This window comes from Columba livia, chromosome Z (genome assembly GCF_036013475.1).
Source record: "Columba livia isolate bColLiv1 breed racing homer chromosome Z, bColLiv1.pat.W.v2, whole genome shotgun sequence".
Classification (NCBI taxonomy): Eukaryota; Metazoa; Chordata; class Aves; order Columbiformes; family Columbidae; genus Columba; species Columba livia.
Window position 1 is genome coordinate 43202917 of NC_088642.1, and position 20887 is coordinate 43223803.

Here is a 20887-nt window from a genome sequence, read left to right on the forward strand (position 1 = left end):
GAGCTGCCGACATAACGCAACGCAGTCGCAGGGATGTATGGCGGCCCGCCGGTATCTCGTAAAAGCAAGCGATAAAAAATTAGAAGACGCAAGCAACGAAACAAGCGGCAGCCCTCAGCATCAGAACCGGCACGGGGGTGTAACCTCCTGCCACCCCCTGCCCTAGCTGCGCGTCCCTCGCAGCGCTCCCCGGCGACCAGCCAGGCGGAGAGTAGCCTGCGCACCCCCTCGCGCCCTACGTGCCCCGCCGGGGGAAGACTCGGTGAGCCCCCCTCACCACCCCCGGGCCGAAGTGGGCCGAGCCGGGGTTCGCACTTCCCTCAGCTCACCCGCGGCGGGCCGCCCCCCGCCCGCCGCGTCTCCCATCCATAATTAACCGCCTCCCCGCAGCCGCCGCGATAACAGAGGGCGGGCGGGGACGAGGAGGCGGTGGCGGCCAAGAGGCGGGGGTGAGTGGGGGGAGCGTGTGCGCTCGCTGCGCCCCGCTCACTGCGGCCGGCGGCTGCCTGCCGTGCGGAGCGGAGCCTAGGCGCCCCGTCGGGGAGAGCCGCGCTCGCATGGCCGCGCCGCGCCGCGCCGCCGCCGCCGCCGCGGGGCCGGGAGGGGCCGCGGGAGGAGGATGAGGCGGACGGCGGGGCGGCGGCGGCGGCGGCGGCGCGGAGGATGAAGTGGAGCGTGCGGGGAGCCTGCGCCGCGCTCTCCAGCTGCCTCCTGCTCGCCTGCGCCCTCAGCGCCGCCGCCGTGGGCCTCAAGTGCTTCTCGCTGGGCTCCGAGCTCAAGGGCGAGCCCTTTCGCCTGGGCACCGCCGCCGGCGCCTTCTACTCGGGACTGCTGCTGGCCGCCGGCCTCTCGCTGCTCGCCGCCGCGCTGCTCTGCTGCCACCCGCCCGACGAAACGCCCGCGACGCCGGCTCCGGCTTCCGACCCATCGGCGGCCTCGGCCGTGGCCCCGGCCGGGGACTCGGACCCGACGGGCGGCGGCCCCCGCGCGGGGGACGTGGCGTCCGCCCCGTTAGAGTCGGTGGAGCAGGCGCCGCCCGGGGGGCGGCAGAACTTCCTGCTGCTGGGGGTGCTGGTGTTCATGTTGGGCGTGCTGAGCGCCTTCGCCGGCGCCGTCATCGACGGCGACACCGTGTCGCTTGTGGAGAGGAAGTACTCGCACTACTGCCTGCTGCAGCCCGGCGGCGCGGCCCGCCCGCGGAGCAGCCCCGCAGTCCCCGACGGTTCCGCCGCGGCGCTCCGCTGCCAGAAGCTGCGGGACTACCAGCAAGGCTTGGTGCTCTCCACCGTCTTCAACGCACTTGAGTGCCTCCTGGGCCTGCTCAACCTGCTCCTCGTAAAGAACTACAAGGCCTCGCAGCAGCGCGGCCGGCGGCGCCGGCGGCGGCGAGCGGCCCCGACGGCCGCGGCAGCAGCGGGCGGGCGCCGGCGGCGGAGACGGGGCGGCAGCGGCGGGCGGCGGGCGCCGCGCCACAGCCAGGGCTCCTTCTTCTCCGGCGGCGACGCCGAGCTCAGCCCCGGTGATTGCCCCTTCCAGGCCGTCTCCTACATCAACGTGGGCGTTTTCCACGTCCTTGACGAGGCCGGCGTGGAGGTGCACTGCGGTGGTCATCCCTCAGTCGAGCTGCCAGGCTACTCGCCTATGGACCCCGAGCTCAACGCCTCCTACCCCTACTGCTACCCGCTGCCCAGCGAGCAACCCCCCGCATACGAGGAGATCTACCCCGGCGAGCACTGCGCTCACGGCACCTAGCGCCGACTGCCGGCGGGACGCCTTGCGGCCCCCGGGGCTCCCAGTTCGCCGTGACAGCCGGGAGCGGGACCAGGAGGACTCGGGGGCGACCCTTGCACGACCAACGGGATGGCCTCGGCACAGCGGGCCGCGGGCGGGCTACCGCCGTGCCTGTGGCTCTGCGGAAGTTTCTTCTCCCTCCTTCCCTGCTTTCCCCTTTTCCCCCTTCTCTCCCTCACACCGACCTTATGGCCGTCTCTCTGTCGGTTCTTCCGTCCACCGGCGGCTGAATTTTCCACAGGCTGCGCAAGAAACACCTAAGGGTTGGTTCCTCCCGCCACCTCTCCTCGATAGCCAAGTTTAGTTCCCTTCAAGTGATTCATCATTCTCCAGCTTTAGCAGTCCAGAGTTACCCATTTATGATAACCAGCCAGTGTAAGGAAAAGGTGTCATGAAGCTTCTTTACCTCTCAAAAGAGCTAAATTTCTAAACAACGCAGAGACATTGTGTCACGTTTACCAGAGGTGTTTTGGGGATCTTTAACGTTTACACTACTCCTTGGGAGAATTGAGTTCTGTTTTAAGGTTTAGTGAGCTAAAACATTTGTTGGTCTCGTAGGATGCACATTGAGAAAAACCTGCACTTTGAAAAAGAAACAGGAAAAAAAATCAACAACGTTTTGTACACTAACGTGCCTGCTTTTGTTCATAACTTCTTACTGTAAAAGCTTTCAGAAGTCTGTAGAAAAAATGTTTGGTAAATTCACTGCAGTTTAAAATTGATTATTAGTTCCTTTACTAAAACAACTGAGATGTTGCTAGGATATGGCAGATAAAAGGAAGTCCAAATGTCATACACGTTCCTTTTTGTAAACAGGTTCTGTGTTTTTAATGCAAGGCAGGATTTCTTTTTGTTTTACACAAGTGAAGCGTTTAATTCTATTTTGTACAACTACATGGTTTACCTTTTAAAAAGTTCCATTTTACCTGTTAGAATTCATTGATCTGGTACGCTTGAATATTAAAAGTTTTATTTGAAATACATATATATTGTGAAACAGCCTTAACTGGTGCCATGGTCACAGTTTTAAAGGAGAAAAAAAAAAGATAAACCGTCTTGGAAGACATCTTCCACATGTGTTTTCAAAATTTTATTTATACTCCTATTACAAAGCAAGAATTTTCTTTTTTGTTTTTTAAAAAAGGCCACTTTAATTCCTGAAGGGGGATGGAGGGGAGATAATGGGATTATATGCTGTTAACTCTTTCTGAACATAGAGGTATTAAAAAGGCTTTCTGCAAAGAGGAAAAACTGCTAAATCCTCCTTTTGGATTGTGCTGTGCAATGCCAGTACCACATAGTGTGAGAACGTGCTAATTAAAGAGAAGCAGGTATGGCATATTTTATTACAACATTCAAGAACGTGTAAAGGTTTAATGTCATCTTGCACAAAGAACCAAAAAGCAGCTTTTCATACTGCATTTGGTTCAGTGCCTGTTTCCCCAGTTATGCCATATGGAAATTAAGTATAACCTTTCTGTTAACCTTTGTTTGGAGCCTGCTGCATAATGCCAGTGTATCAGCTACCCAGAAAGAGAGTTAAGAGAATGCAAAGTTACAGTGTATTTCTGTGTTCTGTGGAAAACTATTTTTAAATTTTTAGCTGCAGAGAGACTGACGTAATTTGCAGCCTTAGAAGTGGAGAGAGGAGATTTTAGCCTATTCAAATCTCTCTGCACTGTTTTGATTTCTAAAGTGTTTTGACTTGTGCACTTTGCATAATCTAAAATGCAGGATGCCTTAGAAGTTTTAAAATTGCAACTTGTTTGTCTGTGAAGCTCACAATTAAGGCTCTAATCTAAAGACAGTTAAAAGCAGCAGTTGGTCATTTGTAGGTCTAAACAGCAGAAATTTAAAATACAGATTACCTTGTGCAAAATGCCAGCCTAAAACATATGCCCTAGCTAAATCACATTTTAGTTCTGAAGACTGGTTTTGTGCTTGGCTTTCTGCAGATGGACTTCCCTAGCCCGTTACAGGGAAATGACTGGGAAGTCTTGTAATCTTTGCCTGTTAGTAATTTAGGCACAAAACCAGTCCTGTAACATACTGTATTGCTCATCCAGCTGAGATTTTGCAAAATGATTATCTAAAGCAAGCCAAATCCTTCTGTAGGTCTCGGATGAGTTTGTGAGATGGCATAGTGCCCTGTACTGAATTAAATGGGAACAACAGGGCTGCAGGGTGATTTTGAAAAACAGACCAGCTAGGTGCCTACATACAAATGCAGAAGTATAACAGTAGATGTTTGCTTTAAAAAAAATTGGCTATACACATTGTAATTCATGAAAGCTGTATTTTAGTTTTACTTAAGGCATTGATTTTTGACATAAAAATACAGTATTTTACTTAAGATAAATACTTTAGGAATTATGAACTAGAAAATTCTGAGACTCCAGATGTTCCAAAGATCAGTGCTCAGGGAAATAAATGGAAAGTTAAGAAAGCTACCTATTATACTCAATTGTTTCAATGTAAACAATTTTAAACTACAAATTTTTAAGATTGTTAAATTCATAACTTTTTTTTTTGTGCATGTGTATGCGTGTGTGTGTGTTTGTATTTAAGTCTATTCAGAAGGCCATTGCATTAGATATTTATTTGTGGCTCTGTTTCAGTTCCCGAATTTCTGCTTTCCTTCGTTTGGGCTTTTATCCCCTGTAAAATTTAATTTAGTGGTGGACAGATTGCCAGAATAATGTCCAAATTGGACTCGCACAGAAGCCAGTAGGCATCTTTTCTTTGACTTTGGTGGGTCTGGGCACAAATGATACGTAATGCCTACTCTAAATAATCTTTGAAGTAATATTGATCTTCTGGCATGACAGGATGCAGCAGTGGCATACTATTTCTCAGCTATTTATCATTTGTATGGACAGCAGTATTAAAGGAAGTCACCTATGGTATTACACACATTTAAAAAAAAATGGGAAAAATAAGGCAGACAAATTGACCAAACAAGCCATGTTTTCTTAAAGACGGTATTTCAGGTGTCTGGTGACTAACTTTTCTGATAAAACACCACATGTATTTTTTTCTCAGTGAGAATAAACTTATAGATACAGGATACAAGATGAAGCTTCACAAGCATGATTGCAGTATTGTGAAGCCATTTTTAGTAAACCTGAATCATCACTCTATCTTCTGAGCAATAATGTTAGAGTGTATAAACTGTACTGTGCTGAAATTGAAAATAGGCTGGTGTGGGAAGTATCAGAGCGTAGGTTAATTACCTGAGAAGACTCATACTGTTCCTTTATTTTCCAGTCCCTGTCACATGATTGTCAAGGCAAATGCAAGCCTGATCGATTCACATCACTGAAGGATGTTAACTGCAAGGCTTTTGCCTTAAGTAGTAAAAACAGGGAGAATGAAAGAGAAACATCATGTATGTGCTATCAAATCTCCATTTTGCTTAACTGAAGTAATGACAAGACGCTTTTTGCTCCACAGTTGCTTGTTTTAATTTGCTCACAGCTTTACTTGCATCTGTTCAAACAGAGGGAAGAGTAGACGCAATACTACTGTTTTGGTCACAGTGGAGCACTGATTTGGTAGCAGACTGCTCCCAGCTTTCCTGTCCCTTTTGCAGGTAATAGCAGCTAGTCAAGGGATAAAACAGTGGGAAATCAGGTCTGCTGTCTTTGATGGAATAGTATTTGCCTTCATGTGGAAAAAATGTATTCCCACCAGCCTATTGGCAATTCACATGAATTATTTTCACACTCCAACATCTTTGCTTAAATCTGTTACTTATACTTTGCATTGTAATTGACAGACAGAATATATGTGAATCTAAAAATAAGAAAAAAATTATTTTAGAGGGAAATTGTATTAAAGTAGTACAGATTTTGCTCAAAAGTTTGATTTCACTGTAGGACTTCTTTAGTTCACCAAAAAGCGCTATGGTGGCTGGTATAACTTAGATATTTCAGACATACTGTTCAATCATCAGAAAAGGTTCCTGAATCTTCACATGAAAACGACAATCTGTTTCTGCTTTTGGGCATAGTACATATGAAAACCTTTTCTTCATTTTGCCATCTGATGCAAGATTGATCCTCAAGAAAATGTCAGTAATTGATCTTGTAATTTTAGGATCAATAAAATATGTTTTAAAGCACAGCATATCCTATAAGAAAAGCCTAATGCTCTTCATTTAATAGTCTTCATTGTCCTAAACAGATGTACACTTTCATTACAAAACCATGTTTTTCAGGGACTTACGGTTTGTACAAGTGGAATCCTGACATAAAATTCCAGATTTTACCATGAAGTCAAGTCTGTTTCTTTAAGTTAGCTGTTTCTCGGTTACATAATGTTCCAACATTTTAGACAAATGCCATTGGTAAAAAATCTAGATCTGTTAATTTCATATGATGATACTCTTTAAGTGTGCTAAAGTTACCTCTCCTTAATACAGGCTTATATTTCCAACTAAAATGTGTAAGGGTGGTTACTCAGTCTTATGATTGAATTCCATATGATCACTGTCCAGTTTTTAAATTTTGTAATTATCTCTCAGTACTTAATGGTATGTGACTAGTGCTCAGTGTATGTTCCAGGATCAGTAACAGCTGATCTAATAACAGTTTAGCAGATTGAAGATGGTCCCCAGGAAGCCCACAGGCTAATATAGTGCTGGAGAAAAATCTTCAAATACATGTTGTAACAATTCAGTTTATGGCATGTCCTGCCCATAAGGAGACACTGCCCAAACAAAGAAACTAGAAGAAGTCTGAGAGTTTAAGTTGGGTGCAGGGCATTTGTGTGTTATTTCTATTACAGTATAGATTCTGAAACTCTTTGCCTGTGTAGCTTCCTAAGAGTGAAATCCACAAATTGATGTTCTTGAAATTTGATTCAAATACCTGCCTCGCTTTCTGCTGGCCAGCTGTGCTATGTACTTTCCACCCAATGTTCAGGAACCTGGTGAGGTTCTGCTGAAATTTATGGGTATGTTACCCTGATGTCATCCAAGATAATCTGAGACTGAAGATCAAGTCATTTAAGAAGCCAAAAGACTATTTTAAGAAGGGCATATTTTGCTTTACAGAGGAAAAAAATCCCAATGTCCTCTTTCATTCCTTCTTCAGACCCAGCTACTTCGGTGACTTTACCCTGAGATAGGAATGGACATGACATCACAGACTGCTACTCCTTCACTCGTTGAGGTTTAGATATCTGGGAGACCTCCATAACATCTTTGGAAGGAAACACTTCTAGTGAAAAACACATACAAAAGGGCTCTGGCTTATCACCAGATCACAGAAAATTCAATGTCCTGAATGGAGCTATCCAGTAGATGTATACCAGTGGCAATACAACCTAGCAGAAGTTCCCAGTGTTTCACTTCTGCATTTCTGCTCCTGGCATGATTCTGTCTAATGGGCATGTTAGGAAGTTAATTTCATGGTCTTTGCAGATGAGCTGTTTTATTCACTATAGCATGTAGGGATTAAACACCTACTAAATACCACGAGCATCATCACCAGTTGGTCTCTGTGGCCATTGTTAGCAGAGGATGAAGTGAAGTGCGGGAGGAAAGAAAGCTTATCGTGATCCTCTTAATGAGTTCAGAGGACTAAACATTCCAAAGCATTCATTAGTTTTATGTTGAGACACTGAATTTGGAGATAGAAGAATACCTATAATATCTAAAAGGATTATTTTCCAGGGATATATTTTTGAAAACCTAATACTTGGGTTTAGACAAGGTTCTTTCAGAATTTGCTTTTTCTTCCAGGTTATACATTTTAAATGAATGCTCATCACACAAAAATACTCAGCAAAATTCCCATGCATTTAAATTATTAAATTTAAGGAGATTGAGTAGAGCTGTCCTACAAATTACTGAGTGCCACCAGTTCCTGTAAAGGTTATGTCAGGAATCTGGCACATGGTGCATTTCAGGCCTTAGATGCCAACATCCAAATTTTGGAACTTCTTCACGGAGGAGACAGCAGCACAAAGTCATGCTACAGAAAGGAAAGCTCTAGACAATAACATCCAGTCCCAGGCAGCCATGCAGTCATGGACTTTGGATGAGCTACATACAGTCCCAAGATGTATGGAATTACTATGCTTTAATGATTAAAATGAATGCCCTCATGAAGATATTCACGAGGGATTGTCATTGGTGGATCTCAGTAGGGGCTCATCTTACTAGCTCCAGGCCAAATGACTCCTATAAATGTGGAAAAGTCCTACCAAAAGCAGCTCATGCTCACACTGGAAAAGAGAGCCACTGAGAAATTTCTACTTTGTAGCCTGTCTCTTCCTGAATGACTCAGAAGTTACCAGCAAGCAAACGTTGAAAAAGTACTCAATCTGTCCAAATTTTTTGGATATATAATCAAGACCTGCATTAATTCCAGGAGCAGTACCGCCTGACCTGAGCAGTAAAAACTGTTAGTAACTGAAAAAATTGCTACCACCACAATAAGTCTGGGAGAAAATCATATGCTGCTGTCTGACTTGTATCTTGCTCTAAATCAAAAAGAAAGAAATTCAAATACAGCTTTTTGTGAAACTGTTGCAAAGAAATATGATTTGTTATGCTGAATGGAACAGAGAGGTGCTTCTCTCAACAACGTGGGAGCAGATAGCTGCACAGAAATGCACTTGGCTGGCAGACAGACTTCCTCTTCAGTAAAGTTCTTTGTAGAGCTACCAGAAAATATTGAAGGTCACCATCTTCACCCACGTTTATCTGGACAATTATTTAGTGTGTTGAACTTCATGTTCCTATATGCAGTGGATCACACACTGTCTTGTCTCTCCAGTAGGAACAAGCAGCTGTCTCCTGTGACAACACTTAAGCCAGCACTTGCTGGATACATACAGGGAACTTCTGAACTCCCAAAAATGGGTGTGCTGTGGCACTGTTTTGTATGTATCTTGAGAGGAGGTAAGACAGAAGAAACTGCTGCCCAGGTGAAACGTTGTCCTGTGTCCACATTGCTTTCATGATGCCAAGGCTCCAGACTTGTTACACCGTGTTCTTGGCTGCAGAGTGGCCTAAGCTGCATATAGGGAACTGCTCCTGACTCACAAAAGCAAAATGCCCAAGTCAAGTGGAACAGGAAGAGGAGAACTGTCACTGTCCCCCATGAACAAAACTAAAGTGATCAAATTACAGACCTTCACAACAGAGGTGTTAAGTTCTGTCTTGCGTTCAGTTTTCACCCTCTGCTCCCCCTAGCAACTTCTCCAAAGGAACAGCATGCACACAGGTTCAGGATGGCAAAATGCACATTCTCAACGGCCTCTGTGCTTAGGGCAAGAGTCTGCCAATGGTGTACTGAATTATGCAATCAGCTGATGAGGCAATAAATAGAAATGAGCAAAAAGACATGAAAACCCTTTGCCTGTGTTCTGTGTTTGGCACATTACAAAATCTGTCTGACACTTCGGGCTATCCTTTGCTGAATTCTGTGGCAGTTGTTATCTGCTTAATGTCTTCAAGGTCCAGAGTTCTAAGAATGGGGATTCCTGTTGGAAGTTTTCTTAGACCAATTTATCTCAAAAGTCAAAAAGCAACCCTGACCCTGTTTCAATAAATGCATCCCAGCATCCAAGCATGAAAATAAAAAGCATAAACAGGGCAGAACTGTTCATTCATTTATAGCTCATTAATTTTTCATCAAGGGTAGCAAAAAGACAAACATTAGTGTTAACATCTCAGATCTGGAGAACTGCTTTATTGTAAGAGGTTTTGAAGCTTACTGATAAGGAAGCAGCAGAAGGTATTTACACCAAAGGAAAATGGATATTTCACAATTCTGCTGTCACCCTGTTCACAATATGCAGCAAAGGCTAACAAAACCAGGAATTTCCACTTGCCTTAAACATTCATCTGGAAATGCTTAAAATCTTCAGATGACTACTCAAAAACTATTTCATACATGAGTGGACTAGACTTGCAGTCTGGTACCTACTGTGTTCATAACTACATATTGTGAGTTTTTAGTCTTGTGTGTGCACAGCTAAAATGTGTATGCTGGCTGTGGATAATGACTGTCTTCATCAGCTACATCACTGCCACTGATGAGGCAAGCTCACTCGTTCTGTTTGGCACTGCAGTGGAGCAGGACAGCACTGCCACTCAGCCACTAAATCTCAGCAGAAGTGCAGGCACTTCCAGTATCATGGATCCACAACTGACTCTTCCCCAGTCATGCTCCACAGGGGCCTCAGTGAAACATGCAGGTCTGCGGATAGGAAGATACCACCACACTTTTGCACAGATCTCACAAGGAAAAGAGGCAAGAGGGGATGCAGTTGAGCTCTTCAGCTGATTGCCTTACCCTCAAGGCCAGTGAGATATTCAGTAGCACAAGGCCTCAGTGCACCATGAGGCACAGCACACACAGGTGCCACAAGAAGTGCCTTTCTTCCCTGAAGGAGCTATCAGTGTTGCAAGACTACACAGATGAGAAATTAAGGCACTGATGTCTAACTTACAGAGCTGTGTAGTTTGAGACAGAAAGGGCCATGACATTGTGCTGTGATCCCCAGACACTATAGCTCATCAGCTGATGCACACTCATACATGGGAATGCAGGGCGAGTGCAGTGACAATTTTGCATTTAACCAGTTAAATAAAGCACTGATGGACTGGAAAAGGGGCAGAGATGGAATTAAAGCACACAGGGACATCCTCCTCCTCACCTTGCCCTGGGCACATACCTGGAGAACTTCGATAGGTAGGGAATTTGTGGGGAGAAGCTTTAGTTGCATCAAGTAAAAAGAAACACTCTTTCTACAGTGGAAATGTCCAGATATTCTGAGAAAAAAATTGTCATTATAGCAAAATGGAAACCCACAAGGAATTTCCAAGAAAGGTGGTTCAAGTAGAGAAATCCAACTAAAACCCACACAGAATACAAGCTGATCTGTTAAAATTTCACATATTTTCTTTCTTTTGGAACAATCACGTCAATTTCTTCTTTACATTTGCAGCTCCAGCTCCCAGGCAAGATAGAAGCTGGTATGAGGCACACACTGATAAAGGCTCTACTGACAAAGTGTCAGGTAAAAGGAAACCATTTTTACATTTCTGCTCTGACAAGAGAGGACAACATATTCTAGCCTGGAAGCTTAGATGGCAGAAGCAGCAGTGATTAATTGCTCTAATTAGGGCTCCAAGTAGGAAAGAGCAAGTTTCCTGAGCTATTGCATACTAAATTTCCTCACTTCTATGAATAACTGTATTGCTCAGAGGAGACAGGCATCAAAGTGCATCTCCAGAACAAACATTTACCCACTTCAACTTAGAAATACCACTGGAACCTCAATACAAATAACAAATACAAAGAGACAACAGGCTATGTCAGCACTTGGGAGGCAGCATAACAGTCCAGTTCAGCTGTTTCCCTAAGGACCAAAAATGCCTGCGTGAGCAACTACACTGAAATTGTGTGTTGCTGGTCTATGACACCACCAGTAACAGGAGACTTCTCAGCAACAGGGCTGGTACCTTGATCCTTTTAATTCTGAGGCTTGTTCCCTTCTACCTCCAACTGCCTTTCAGCTAGCACTGACCTTTGTGCCTGAGCTCTCTGATGAGGGCAAATGGAAAAAAATCCACTGCAGTCAACAGAATTACACGAAAAAAACTACCTCTTTTCACCTGAAGGAGAGCAAAACATGTAAAGTGCTGACTGTCAGCTTTGCCAAATGCTTTGTGGGAAATTCTGAATGAATTTCTTCAGAAAGAGAGCTGGAAGATGTTTAACAAGAAAAAAAAAAAAGTTGGAATATATCCTACACAGTCTGGGAGTCAGCCAACTTTAGCAAAACTCTTTGGTCATATGCAGAAAAAGCTTTTGCTTCAGCTGAGTCAAGCTGCCTCTTATTGACAATCTGATGTACTGGCACAGAGCATCTTAATCTGGATTGTGGCCATCTACAAGTAGCAAGAAGCACACAAATAATAGGGGTTCATCATTGCACACTGATTGAAAAGAGGAGGTCAGTAAGGTACATATGTCAGTTATTTTTCTTTTGGTGTTTGTTTGAACTGCTCACTTGCCTGACTAATGAAAAGTACTAACAGAGGTCACCAGGAGAGGAGGTGCTTAGCATGGGTGCATGCCAGCAGGACTTCATATTCAGTAACTATGAGACTCTTTTAACTGCCTGTGCATGTCAGAGGAGTTTCTTCAACAATACATCACCAGAGAGCAGGCCATCAGGGCTGCAGAGGATTGCAGACTGGTCTTAGAAATGTTCCTGCTGGTGAAGCAAAGTAGAGCAGAAATAAGCAAAACAGACTCCACTGCTCATTATACCCTCTCATCTGTATGCTCAACACTCTTCCAGTAATGAATCATCAGCCTAAGTTCTGCTCAACTCATCATGGTTGCAAATGCTGCAATATGACTAAACTGAGGGGGACATTGATTCATCTCCAAATGACTGAGCACAGGGGATGCTGGATGCCCGTGAAGCTGGCAAAATTTTACACTGCTGATGTGGAAAGTGGTATAGTACACAGATATCCATAGCAGAGTTGAATAAAGGAGAGACATGCCAGGGTGTCTGCAGTGCAATGTACATCAGTGGTAAAACAAATTTTATTCCCCTTTATCACAGTATCACAGTATGTTTGGGATTGGAAGGGACCTCAAAAGATCATCTACTCCAATCCCCCTGCTGGAGCAGGAATGCCTAGGTGAGGTTGCACAGGAACATGTCCAGGCGGGTTTTGAATGTCTCCAGAGAAGGAGACTCCACAACCTCCCTGGGCAGCCTGTTCCAATGCTCTGTCACCCTCACTGAGAAGAAGTTTCTTCTCAAATTTAAGTGGAACCTCTTGTGTTCCAGCTTGATCCCATTACCCCTTGTCCTATCATTGTTTGCCACCGAAAAGAGCCTGGCTCCATCCTCGTGGCACTCACCCTTTATATATTTATAAACATTCATAAGGTCACCCCTCAGCCTCCTCTTCTCCAAACTAAAGAGACCCAGCTCCCTCAGCCTTTCTTCATAAGGGAGGTGCTCCACTCCCTTAATCATCTTTGTTGCCCTGCACTGGACTCTCTCCAGCAGTTCCCTGTCCTTCTTGAACTGAGGGGCCCAGAACTGGACACAACATTCCAGATGGGGTCTCACCAGGGCAGAGCAGAGGGGAAGAAGGACCTCTCTCGATCTACTAACCACCCCCCTTGTAATACACCCCAGGATGCCATTGGCCTTCCTGGCCACAAGGGCACAGTGCTGGCTCATGGTCATCCTGTTGTCCACCAGGACCCCCAGGTGCCTTTCCCCTACACTGCTCTCTAATATGTAATTTCCCAACCTAGACTGGAACCTGGGGTTGTTCCTGCCCAGATACAATACTCTACACATTCCCTTGTTAAATTTCATCAGGTTATTCCCCGCCCAACTCTCCAGCCTGTCCGGGTCCCGCTGGATGGCAGCACAGCCTTCTGGCGTGTCAACCACTCCTCCCAGCTTAGTGTCATCAGCAAACTTGCTGATAGTACACTCTATTCCCTCGTCTAAATCATTAATGAATATATTGAATAATATTGGCCCCAGTACTGACCCCTGAGGCACTCCACTAGATACTAGACCTCCAACCGGACTCCGCACCATTGACTACCACTCTCTGGCTTCTCTCCTTAAGCCAGTTTGCAACCCACCTCACTACTCTATTGTCTAGACAACACCTCCTCAGCTTAGCTGTGAGGACGCTGTGGGAGACTGTGTAAAAGGCTTTACTAAAGTCAAGGTAGACCACATCCACCGCTCTGCCATCATCCATCCACCTTGTTACACTCTCATAAAAGGCTATGAGGTTGGTCAAGTGTGACTTACCCTTGGTAAAGCCATGCTGACTGCCCCTAATAACCCTCTTATCCTTGATATGCCTTGAGATGGCACCAAGGATAAGCTTTTCCATTACTTTCCCAGGGACAGAGGTGAGGCTGACCAGTCTATAATTACCTGGGTCCTCCTTCTTGCCCTTTTTGAAGACTGGAGTGACATTTGCTTTCCTTCAATCCTTGGACACCTCTCCCGCTTCCCAAGACTTGGCAAAGATGATGGAGAGCGGTCTAGCAATTACTTCAGCCAACTCCCTCAGCACCCACGGATGCATCCCATCTGGACCCATGGATTTATGGATGTCCAGACTATTTAATTGCTCCCTAACCCAGTCCTTATTGACTAAAGCAAACTCCTCCATTGACCTGGCTTCATCCGGGGTCTCATGGGCACAGGGCTCCCCAGGACAGCTTCCAGCAGAGTAGACAGAGACAAAGAAGGCATTCAGTAATTCTGCCTTCTCTGTATCTTCTGCCACCAGGGCACCCACCCCATTCATCAGTGGGCCTACATTGCCTCAGGCATTAGTTTTATCTGCTATGTATTTTAAAATGTTCTTTTTGCAGTCCTTGACCCCTCTCGAAGCTGTAATTCTAAGGAGGCCTTGGCTATCCTAGCTGCCTTTGTACATCCTCTAACAGCAGCCTTATATTCCTCCCAAGTGGCCAGCCCCTGCTTCCATGACCTGTAAACTCTCCTCTTCTGCTTGAGCATACCCAACAGATCCCTATTCAACCACGCAGGCCTCCTGGCTCCCTTCCTTGACTTCCTACGTGTGGGGATGCTCTGATCCTGAGCGTGGAAGAAGCAATCTCTGAATGCAATCCAGCTATCTTGGGCCCCTTTTCCTTCAAGGAGTCTTGCCCATGGCATTTCCCCCAGCAATTGCTTGAAAAGGCCAAAGTTAGCCCTGCTGAAGTCCAGGGTTGAAATTCTGCTTGTTATTCTGTTCCTGCCACACAAGATGCTGAACTCCACCATCTCGTGGTCACTGCAACCCAGGCAGCCCTAAACCTTTACTGCTTTGACCAGACCCTCCTTGTTAGTGAGGATGAGATCCAGCAGTGCACCTCTCCTTGTCAGCTCCTCCACCATCTGCATGAGGAAGTTATCATCAATGCACTGGAGGAATCTCCTGGACTGTGGCTGGCTGGCTGAATGGTCCTTCCAGCAAACACCAGGGAAGTTAAAATCCCCCACAACAACCAGGGCCTGTGACTGTGAGGCCACTGTCAACTGCCCATAGAAGGCCTCATCAACTTCCTCAGCCTGATCTGGTGGCCTGTAATAGACACAGAGTCACCCCTGCCAGCCTGTCCCTTAATTCTGACCCATACACTCTCAACTCATTCCTCATCTGCTCCTGGGCAGAATTTAGTACATTGTAATTGCTCTCTCACATAGAGACCAACTCCACCACCACGCCTGGCTGGCCTGTCTTTCCTGAAAAGGGCATAGCCATCCATGACCACATTCCAGTCATGTGAACTGTCCCACCATGTTTCTGTATTTGCCACCAGATCATAATCTCCCAACCAAACATAGGATTCTAACTCCTCCTGCTTATTCCCCATGCTGCGCGCATTGGTGTACAGGCATTTCAGGGAGCGAGCTGAGCACACCAATTTCTCCCTAGGGGCATAGGAGGCCACCCGTTCCTCATCAGTTTTAGAATGCTGCCCCACTGGGATAAGCCCAGCTACAACCCCATCCCCCTTCGAGCCTAGTTTAAAGCTTTCCAAATGAGCCCAGCTAATTCCTGCCCCAGCATCCTTTTGCCCCTTTAGTCAGCATGCTCTAGAGAAAAGCAAAATCACCCAGCTGTGGTCATGTCTCCTTTAGTCAGGAAAACTCTTTATGTCAAGACAAGGGAAGACAATGCATCCAATGGGAGAATGGAATGCTCTATCCCTTTCCAGTTGTCAGAATAATCTAGGGAAAAACACCATGATTTGAACAAAACAGCTAGTACATTCTCCAAGCAGAAAGGCAAACTCAGTTCCAAGTGTCTGCAACTCTTATTTGCGCAAGATGCCTGAAAGTTACAGTCTGGTGAGCAACAGAAAGAAGCTACCCATCCCATGGATAACTGGGACCAGTTATTAACTCTTTCCCAGCAATCCCATCTCTGGAAGAACACACACCTGTGTCTGCCAAGAACAGAGCTTACATGTGGAGATGACAGTACAACATGGTGTTTTTTCAAAACTTGATGAAAAAAAGACTAAATTTGGGGAAGTTTGTTTGTCAACAGCTCAGCTTTGGTTATAGATGTTTATGTGCCAGCCCAGCCAAGTGAGACAAAGCACAGTGCTGGAAGAACTGGAGGGACACAACCAACTCTCAGATACTACCTTCATCTAAAGTTGAACATGTATAAAGTGCACATTGTCACGGTGCCTTTCAGAGGAACTGCATCAGGTGAACAAATCCAAGATGTAGAGGAAATTAAAGATGCACTGATGGCCATATAATGAAGCGAGTGGGGCGGGGAGCATGGTACCGAAGCACAATTTCAAAATTAAAAATCTAAAATTAAACTTGCAAAGTGAGATTTATACATGGAGTCATTTGTGTCCAGTGTCAGCAGTCTTTCAGTTCCTAAAGGACTTTAGTACCTGCTTGTTGCAGAGAGCTGTATTATGTCTTTGAAAGCTTTTCCATCAAGGAAATTTGGGATCCTTAATAAAGCCAGTCCTGAGGGAACAGAGAGGATACAGTTTCTTATTTTCTCATAATGACCCACCTATTGCACAGCAAGAAGAGAAACAATGGCAAGATCAGGTATGCCATCTTCAGAAAGAAGGAGACATTAGATTTGGATGAAGGGATGATTAAATGGAGATAGAAAAAGAAAGAAGGAACTTGAAAAGATGGATTTTTGAGACCATGGGGAATGGGGGGGGTCACAACAGCTTTAATCTGTAAGATACAATGACTCCCTGTGCTCTCAGCTAATGGCTGGAGAAGAATTTCCTCATGGAGCAATCACATGGTTCCTTAGACCACGATTGCTCTTTTTGCAGCCTTTGCCATTTTTGCTCCCTCGCTCTACTGTTGAAGGAAGTAGATTCTCTCCATTCCATTACAACCATGACAGATAGCGCCCATGGGACAACAGCCCTCCACAAACGCACTTGCTCCAGGGATTAAGACATTTCCTTTACCTGCTGCATTGTTGCTAGGGAGCTCACGAGGTTCCCCGGGATACTGTGCAAGGGGTAATAAAACACTGTAATCTACCTGACCTGAACAGTAACTCCTGTCAGCAATTCTGCTTGCTTCTTATCCTTTTGGCTTTGTTTGCTTTACCCCATATTTGTTCCAAAAACAAGGGTTTTGCCTAGGGTTGGCATAGGCAAGAGAGCATTAAATCCACGCCTTGTACTGCAGCTGTTGTGTATGTCAGCAGCTTAGACTGAGCCTGCTGGGAGAGGCAAGGATGTGTTCAAGGCTGTGATCAAATACTTATATCAAGCCCAGGTCCTCCACGCTTACATAACACAGCAGCATTTCCAGCATGCATCCACATCACATCCTTGCCTCTTAGTCAACTCTCCTGAGTTTTCTACTGTCTTGCACCTCAAAATATGCATAGTGAGTTAGTGTTTGAGATAAAGAGATAAATATATTTTTGTGAACCACTATGACCCATGTCCTGCCTGTGAGGACTCAGGCAGCCTGGCTGAAATAGGCTTTGGGGAACAGCGTGCCTGAAGCAGAAGAAGAAATACCAAGTCAGCTGAAATTATGAAGTAATGCTAGAAAAGGGAAAATGCTCCAGATACATCTATGATTCCTCTGCCAGCAAAATTTGAAGAAGATGGTTTCATCTCTTGGATTTCCAAACAAGCCACAACGCAAACACACAGCATCCCTGAAGTCTTGTTTGAGTAACTTTCATCTTCCTGGAAATCTCAGTGTTTTTCTATATCCCAAATACCTCATGTTTAAATGACACCACAGATCTTATCTGCAGAAATTGCACAATGGAAAAAGCTGCAAGACCAGAACAGCAGATACAGACAGCCACTGTATGAGATCAGGTACCAACAGCAATTCATCAAGTCAGCTTAAACAGTAATAAAAATATGTTTGCGGAAGGCTCTTACTGCCCTAGCATATTACAAGTATACTAAAATCTCAGCAATTTTAAAATAAATATACCAGACAGATCCAAAAACTCCTTGATACTCTTCCATTGCTCCTGGACCCACCCATAGCCCAAGTTCTGTCCTGCGACAAGGACATGAGGAGCTGGGGGAGACTAAAGTATAAGACCACACATGGAGTTTACTACATGCTGGTGGCTACATTCGTCAGCTACAGCAGACCAAGATAATTTAAGGTGGAAAAACACTGTGCCACAAATACCTTGCTTCTGCAAGGCTCCTGGGACAGGAAAGGTTTCACCAGAACTATGCCACAGTTAGCCAGACACGTCACACAAATTGCTGCCTTCTACATGTCAGAGAGAAACTAGCACTGAGTGCTCCCACCTTCTTCAGGGTTTTGATGGCAGAAAAAAAAAAGTTTACAGTAAAAATAAAAATGTCAATTTAAAAAAATCTGCACAATGAACTGATTTTTTTGTACTTCCTCACAGACCACCACTGATGAAATGGTCTCTGAGGACACATCACCGAGAATTCCCTGCAAAGAAGGAAACCCAGGTCTTTGTAAGTGTGACTAATACTCATGTCAACATGGCCCTGATTCTCTCGCTTCCTTTATAACCCTCAGCCATGCACAGCATCTCACAGAATCACAGAATCGACTGGGTTGGAAAAGACCTCAGAAATCATCGAGTCCAACCCTTGGTCCAACTCTAGTCCGTTTACTAGATCATGGCACTAAGTGCCATGTCCAATCTCAGTTTAAAAACCTCTAGGGACGGCGAGTCCACTACCTCCCTGGGCAGGCCATTCCAATGCCTGACCACTCTCTCTGTAAAGAATTTCTTTCTAATATCCAGCCTAAATTTCCCCTGGTAGAGTTTAAGCCCATGCCCCCTTGTCCTATTGCTAACTGCCTGGGAGAAGAGACCAGTCCCCACATGGCTATAACTTCCCTTCAGGTAGTTATAGAGAGTGATGAGGTCACCTCTAAGCCTCCTCTTCTCTAGACTAAACAACCCCTCCCTCAGCCTCTCCCCATAGGTCTTATGTTCAAGTCCCTTCACCAGTCGTGTTGCTCTTCTCTGGACCCGCTCCAGCACTTCAATGTCTTTCCTGAACTGAGGGGCCCAGAACTGAACACAATACTCCAGGTGTGGCCTCACCAATGCAGAGTACAGGGGAAGGATCACTTCCCTTGTCCTGCTGACCACGCTGTTTTTGATACAGGACAGGATACCATTGGCCTTCTTGGCCACCTGGGCACACTGTTGGCTCACGTTGAGCTTCCTGTCAATTAGTACCCCCAGGTCCCTTTCTGTCTGACTGCTCTCCAGCCACTCTGCGCCCAGCCTGTAGCGCTGCAGGGGGTTGTTGTGACCAAAGTGCAGCACCCGGCACTTGGCCTTGTTGAACTTCATCCCATTGGAATCAGCCCATTTTTCCAGTCTATCCAGATCCCTCTGCAGAGCCCTCCTGCCTTCCAGCAGGTCGACACTCCCTCCCAACTTGGTGTCAACAGCAACTTTGCTGATGATGGTCTCAATCCCCTCGTCTAAATTATCAATAAAGATGTTAAACAGGACTGGACCCAACACTGACCCCTGGGGAACACCACTAGTGACTGGCCGCCAGCTGGATGCAGCCCCATTCACCAGCACTCTCTGGGCCTGGCCCTCCAGCCAGTTCTTAACCCAGAGTAGAGTACACTTGTCCAAGCCATGGGCTACCAGCTTTTGCAAGAGTATATTATGGGAGACAGTGTCAAAGGCCTTGCTGAAGTCCAGATAGACCACATCCACGGCTTTCCCCTCATCCACCAGCTGGGTCACCTGATCATAAAAGGAGATCAGGTTGGTCAGACAGGACCTGCCCCTCCTAAACCCATGCTGGCTGGGTCTGATCCCTTGTCCATCCTGAAGGTGCTGTGTGATTCCATTCAGGATGATCTGCTCCATAACCCTGTCCTGTTGCTCATCTAGGCATACCCTTGATCTGTATTTCTGAGATGATGCCTTCCCACAAGGCCAGGAATATGTGGTGTTGACTGCTAGACATGCAGCCGGGGAAATCAGTAGTATATAAACAGCACCACCAAACTTTAACATGTGATCTGGAAGCATGTACTCTGCAGTCATTAGACAGAGATAAAGGCTCTTTCAAAGCACAAAGCAGGCAGGAACATAATTTAGGTGCACTGAATTGCCCCCTGGAAAAGTACAAGCTGCTTGCTGATAATTACGAAGATAATCTCCCTAGATAGCTGAGCATTTACCAAAGATATACAAAATGATGTGGCATGCAAGCTCACAGACACAGGGAACTCACCAAGGGCTGAAATGGAGATTGGCTGCTCACAAGGGAGCCCACCTGCAGGATGGGACACAGCTCTGCCCAGGCATAGTCCTGGTCTCCCAGCAGTGGAGAGGGAATGGCCATTAACAGCTCTCTCAATGCCATGGGTCTTCTGGGGTAGCCAGCAGCACATACATGCCCATCCATGGTCGGGTCCCTTAGCATTTTCATTTTCCTAAACTTCAGCTCAGGGGAGGTCTGTGCTGTACCATCATGCAGCACTTGGGAATCGGCAGTACCTGCAGCAAAGTACAGCCTTGCTCCTGGTCAGCAGCTGCTAAGAGGGTGGCTTCCATTACCACCCAAAGCCAGTCCAGGGAAGTGGAGCAATTCAACTGATTGGCTAAAAATAGGAGGAGAGATTTCCCTTTCTCTCTTTTGCCTATTCAGTAAAAGCTCTCCACACTAATCCAAGCCACTTTTAACAGCTGTCTGCCTCTTTCTTTCCCTAGCCTTTCCCAGCTCTGACCTGCCATTCTGTGCCACTGCATTTCATACCCAGCTTCCCCAGCCCTTCTCTGCCCTGCCACTTCAGCCTTTGTCATCTTCCCTTGCTTCTAAAGCTGTGTCCTTCCCCTGCAAGTTCCCTTCCCACATCCGGATTCCTGCTGGCATATTTAGGGCATCACAGATGCAGATAGAGGGTATATGAACTGTCATTTTGAGTACAGCCTCATTGCTACCATGACTTCTAATGATGACAGCTGGCAGGAACCTAGGTCTGGTGTAAGCATCTGGGCCAGTGGTTCAAAACCTCTGCAAAGGCACAGAGCAAACAAGGCACCAAGGAA

The 20887-nt window shown here is 46.0% G+C and overlaps 2 protein-coding genes across 9 annotated transcripts in view; one reads left to right on the forward strand and one right to left on the reverse strand.

Annotated features, from left to right (window-relative positions):
* Nucleotides 1–20887, reverse strand: part of PIGG (phosphatidylinositol glycan anchor biosynthesis class G (EMM blood group)) — a 245345-nt gene that overhangs the window by 103703 nt on the left and 120755 nt on the right. The window lies entirely within an intron of this gene.
* TMEM271 (transmembrane protein 271) lies at nt 448–6234 on the forward strand. Its single transcript, XM_065045602.1, has one exon. The coding sequence runs from the start codon at nt 664–666 to the stop codon at nt 1750–1752; it is 1089 nt and encodes a 362-aa protein (XP_064901674.1). The 5' UTR covers nt 448–663; the 3' UTR covers nt 1753–6234.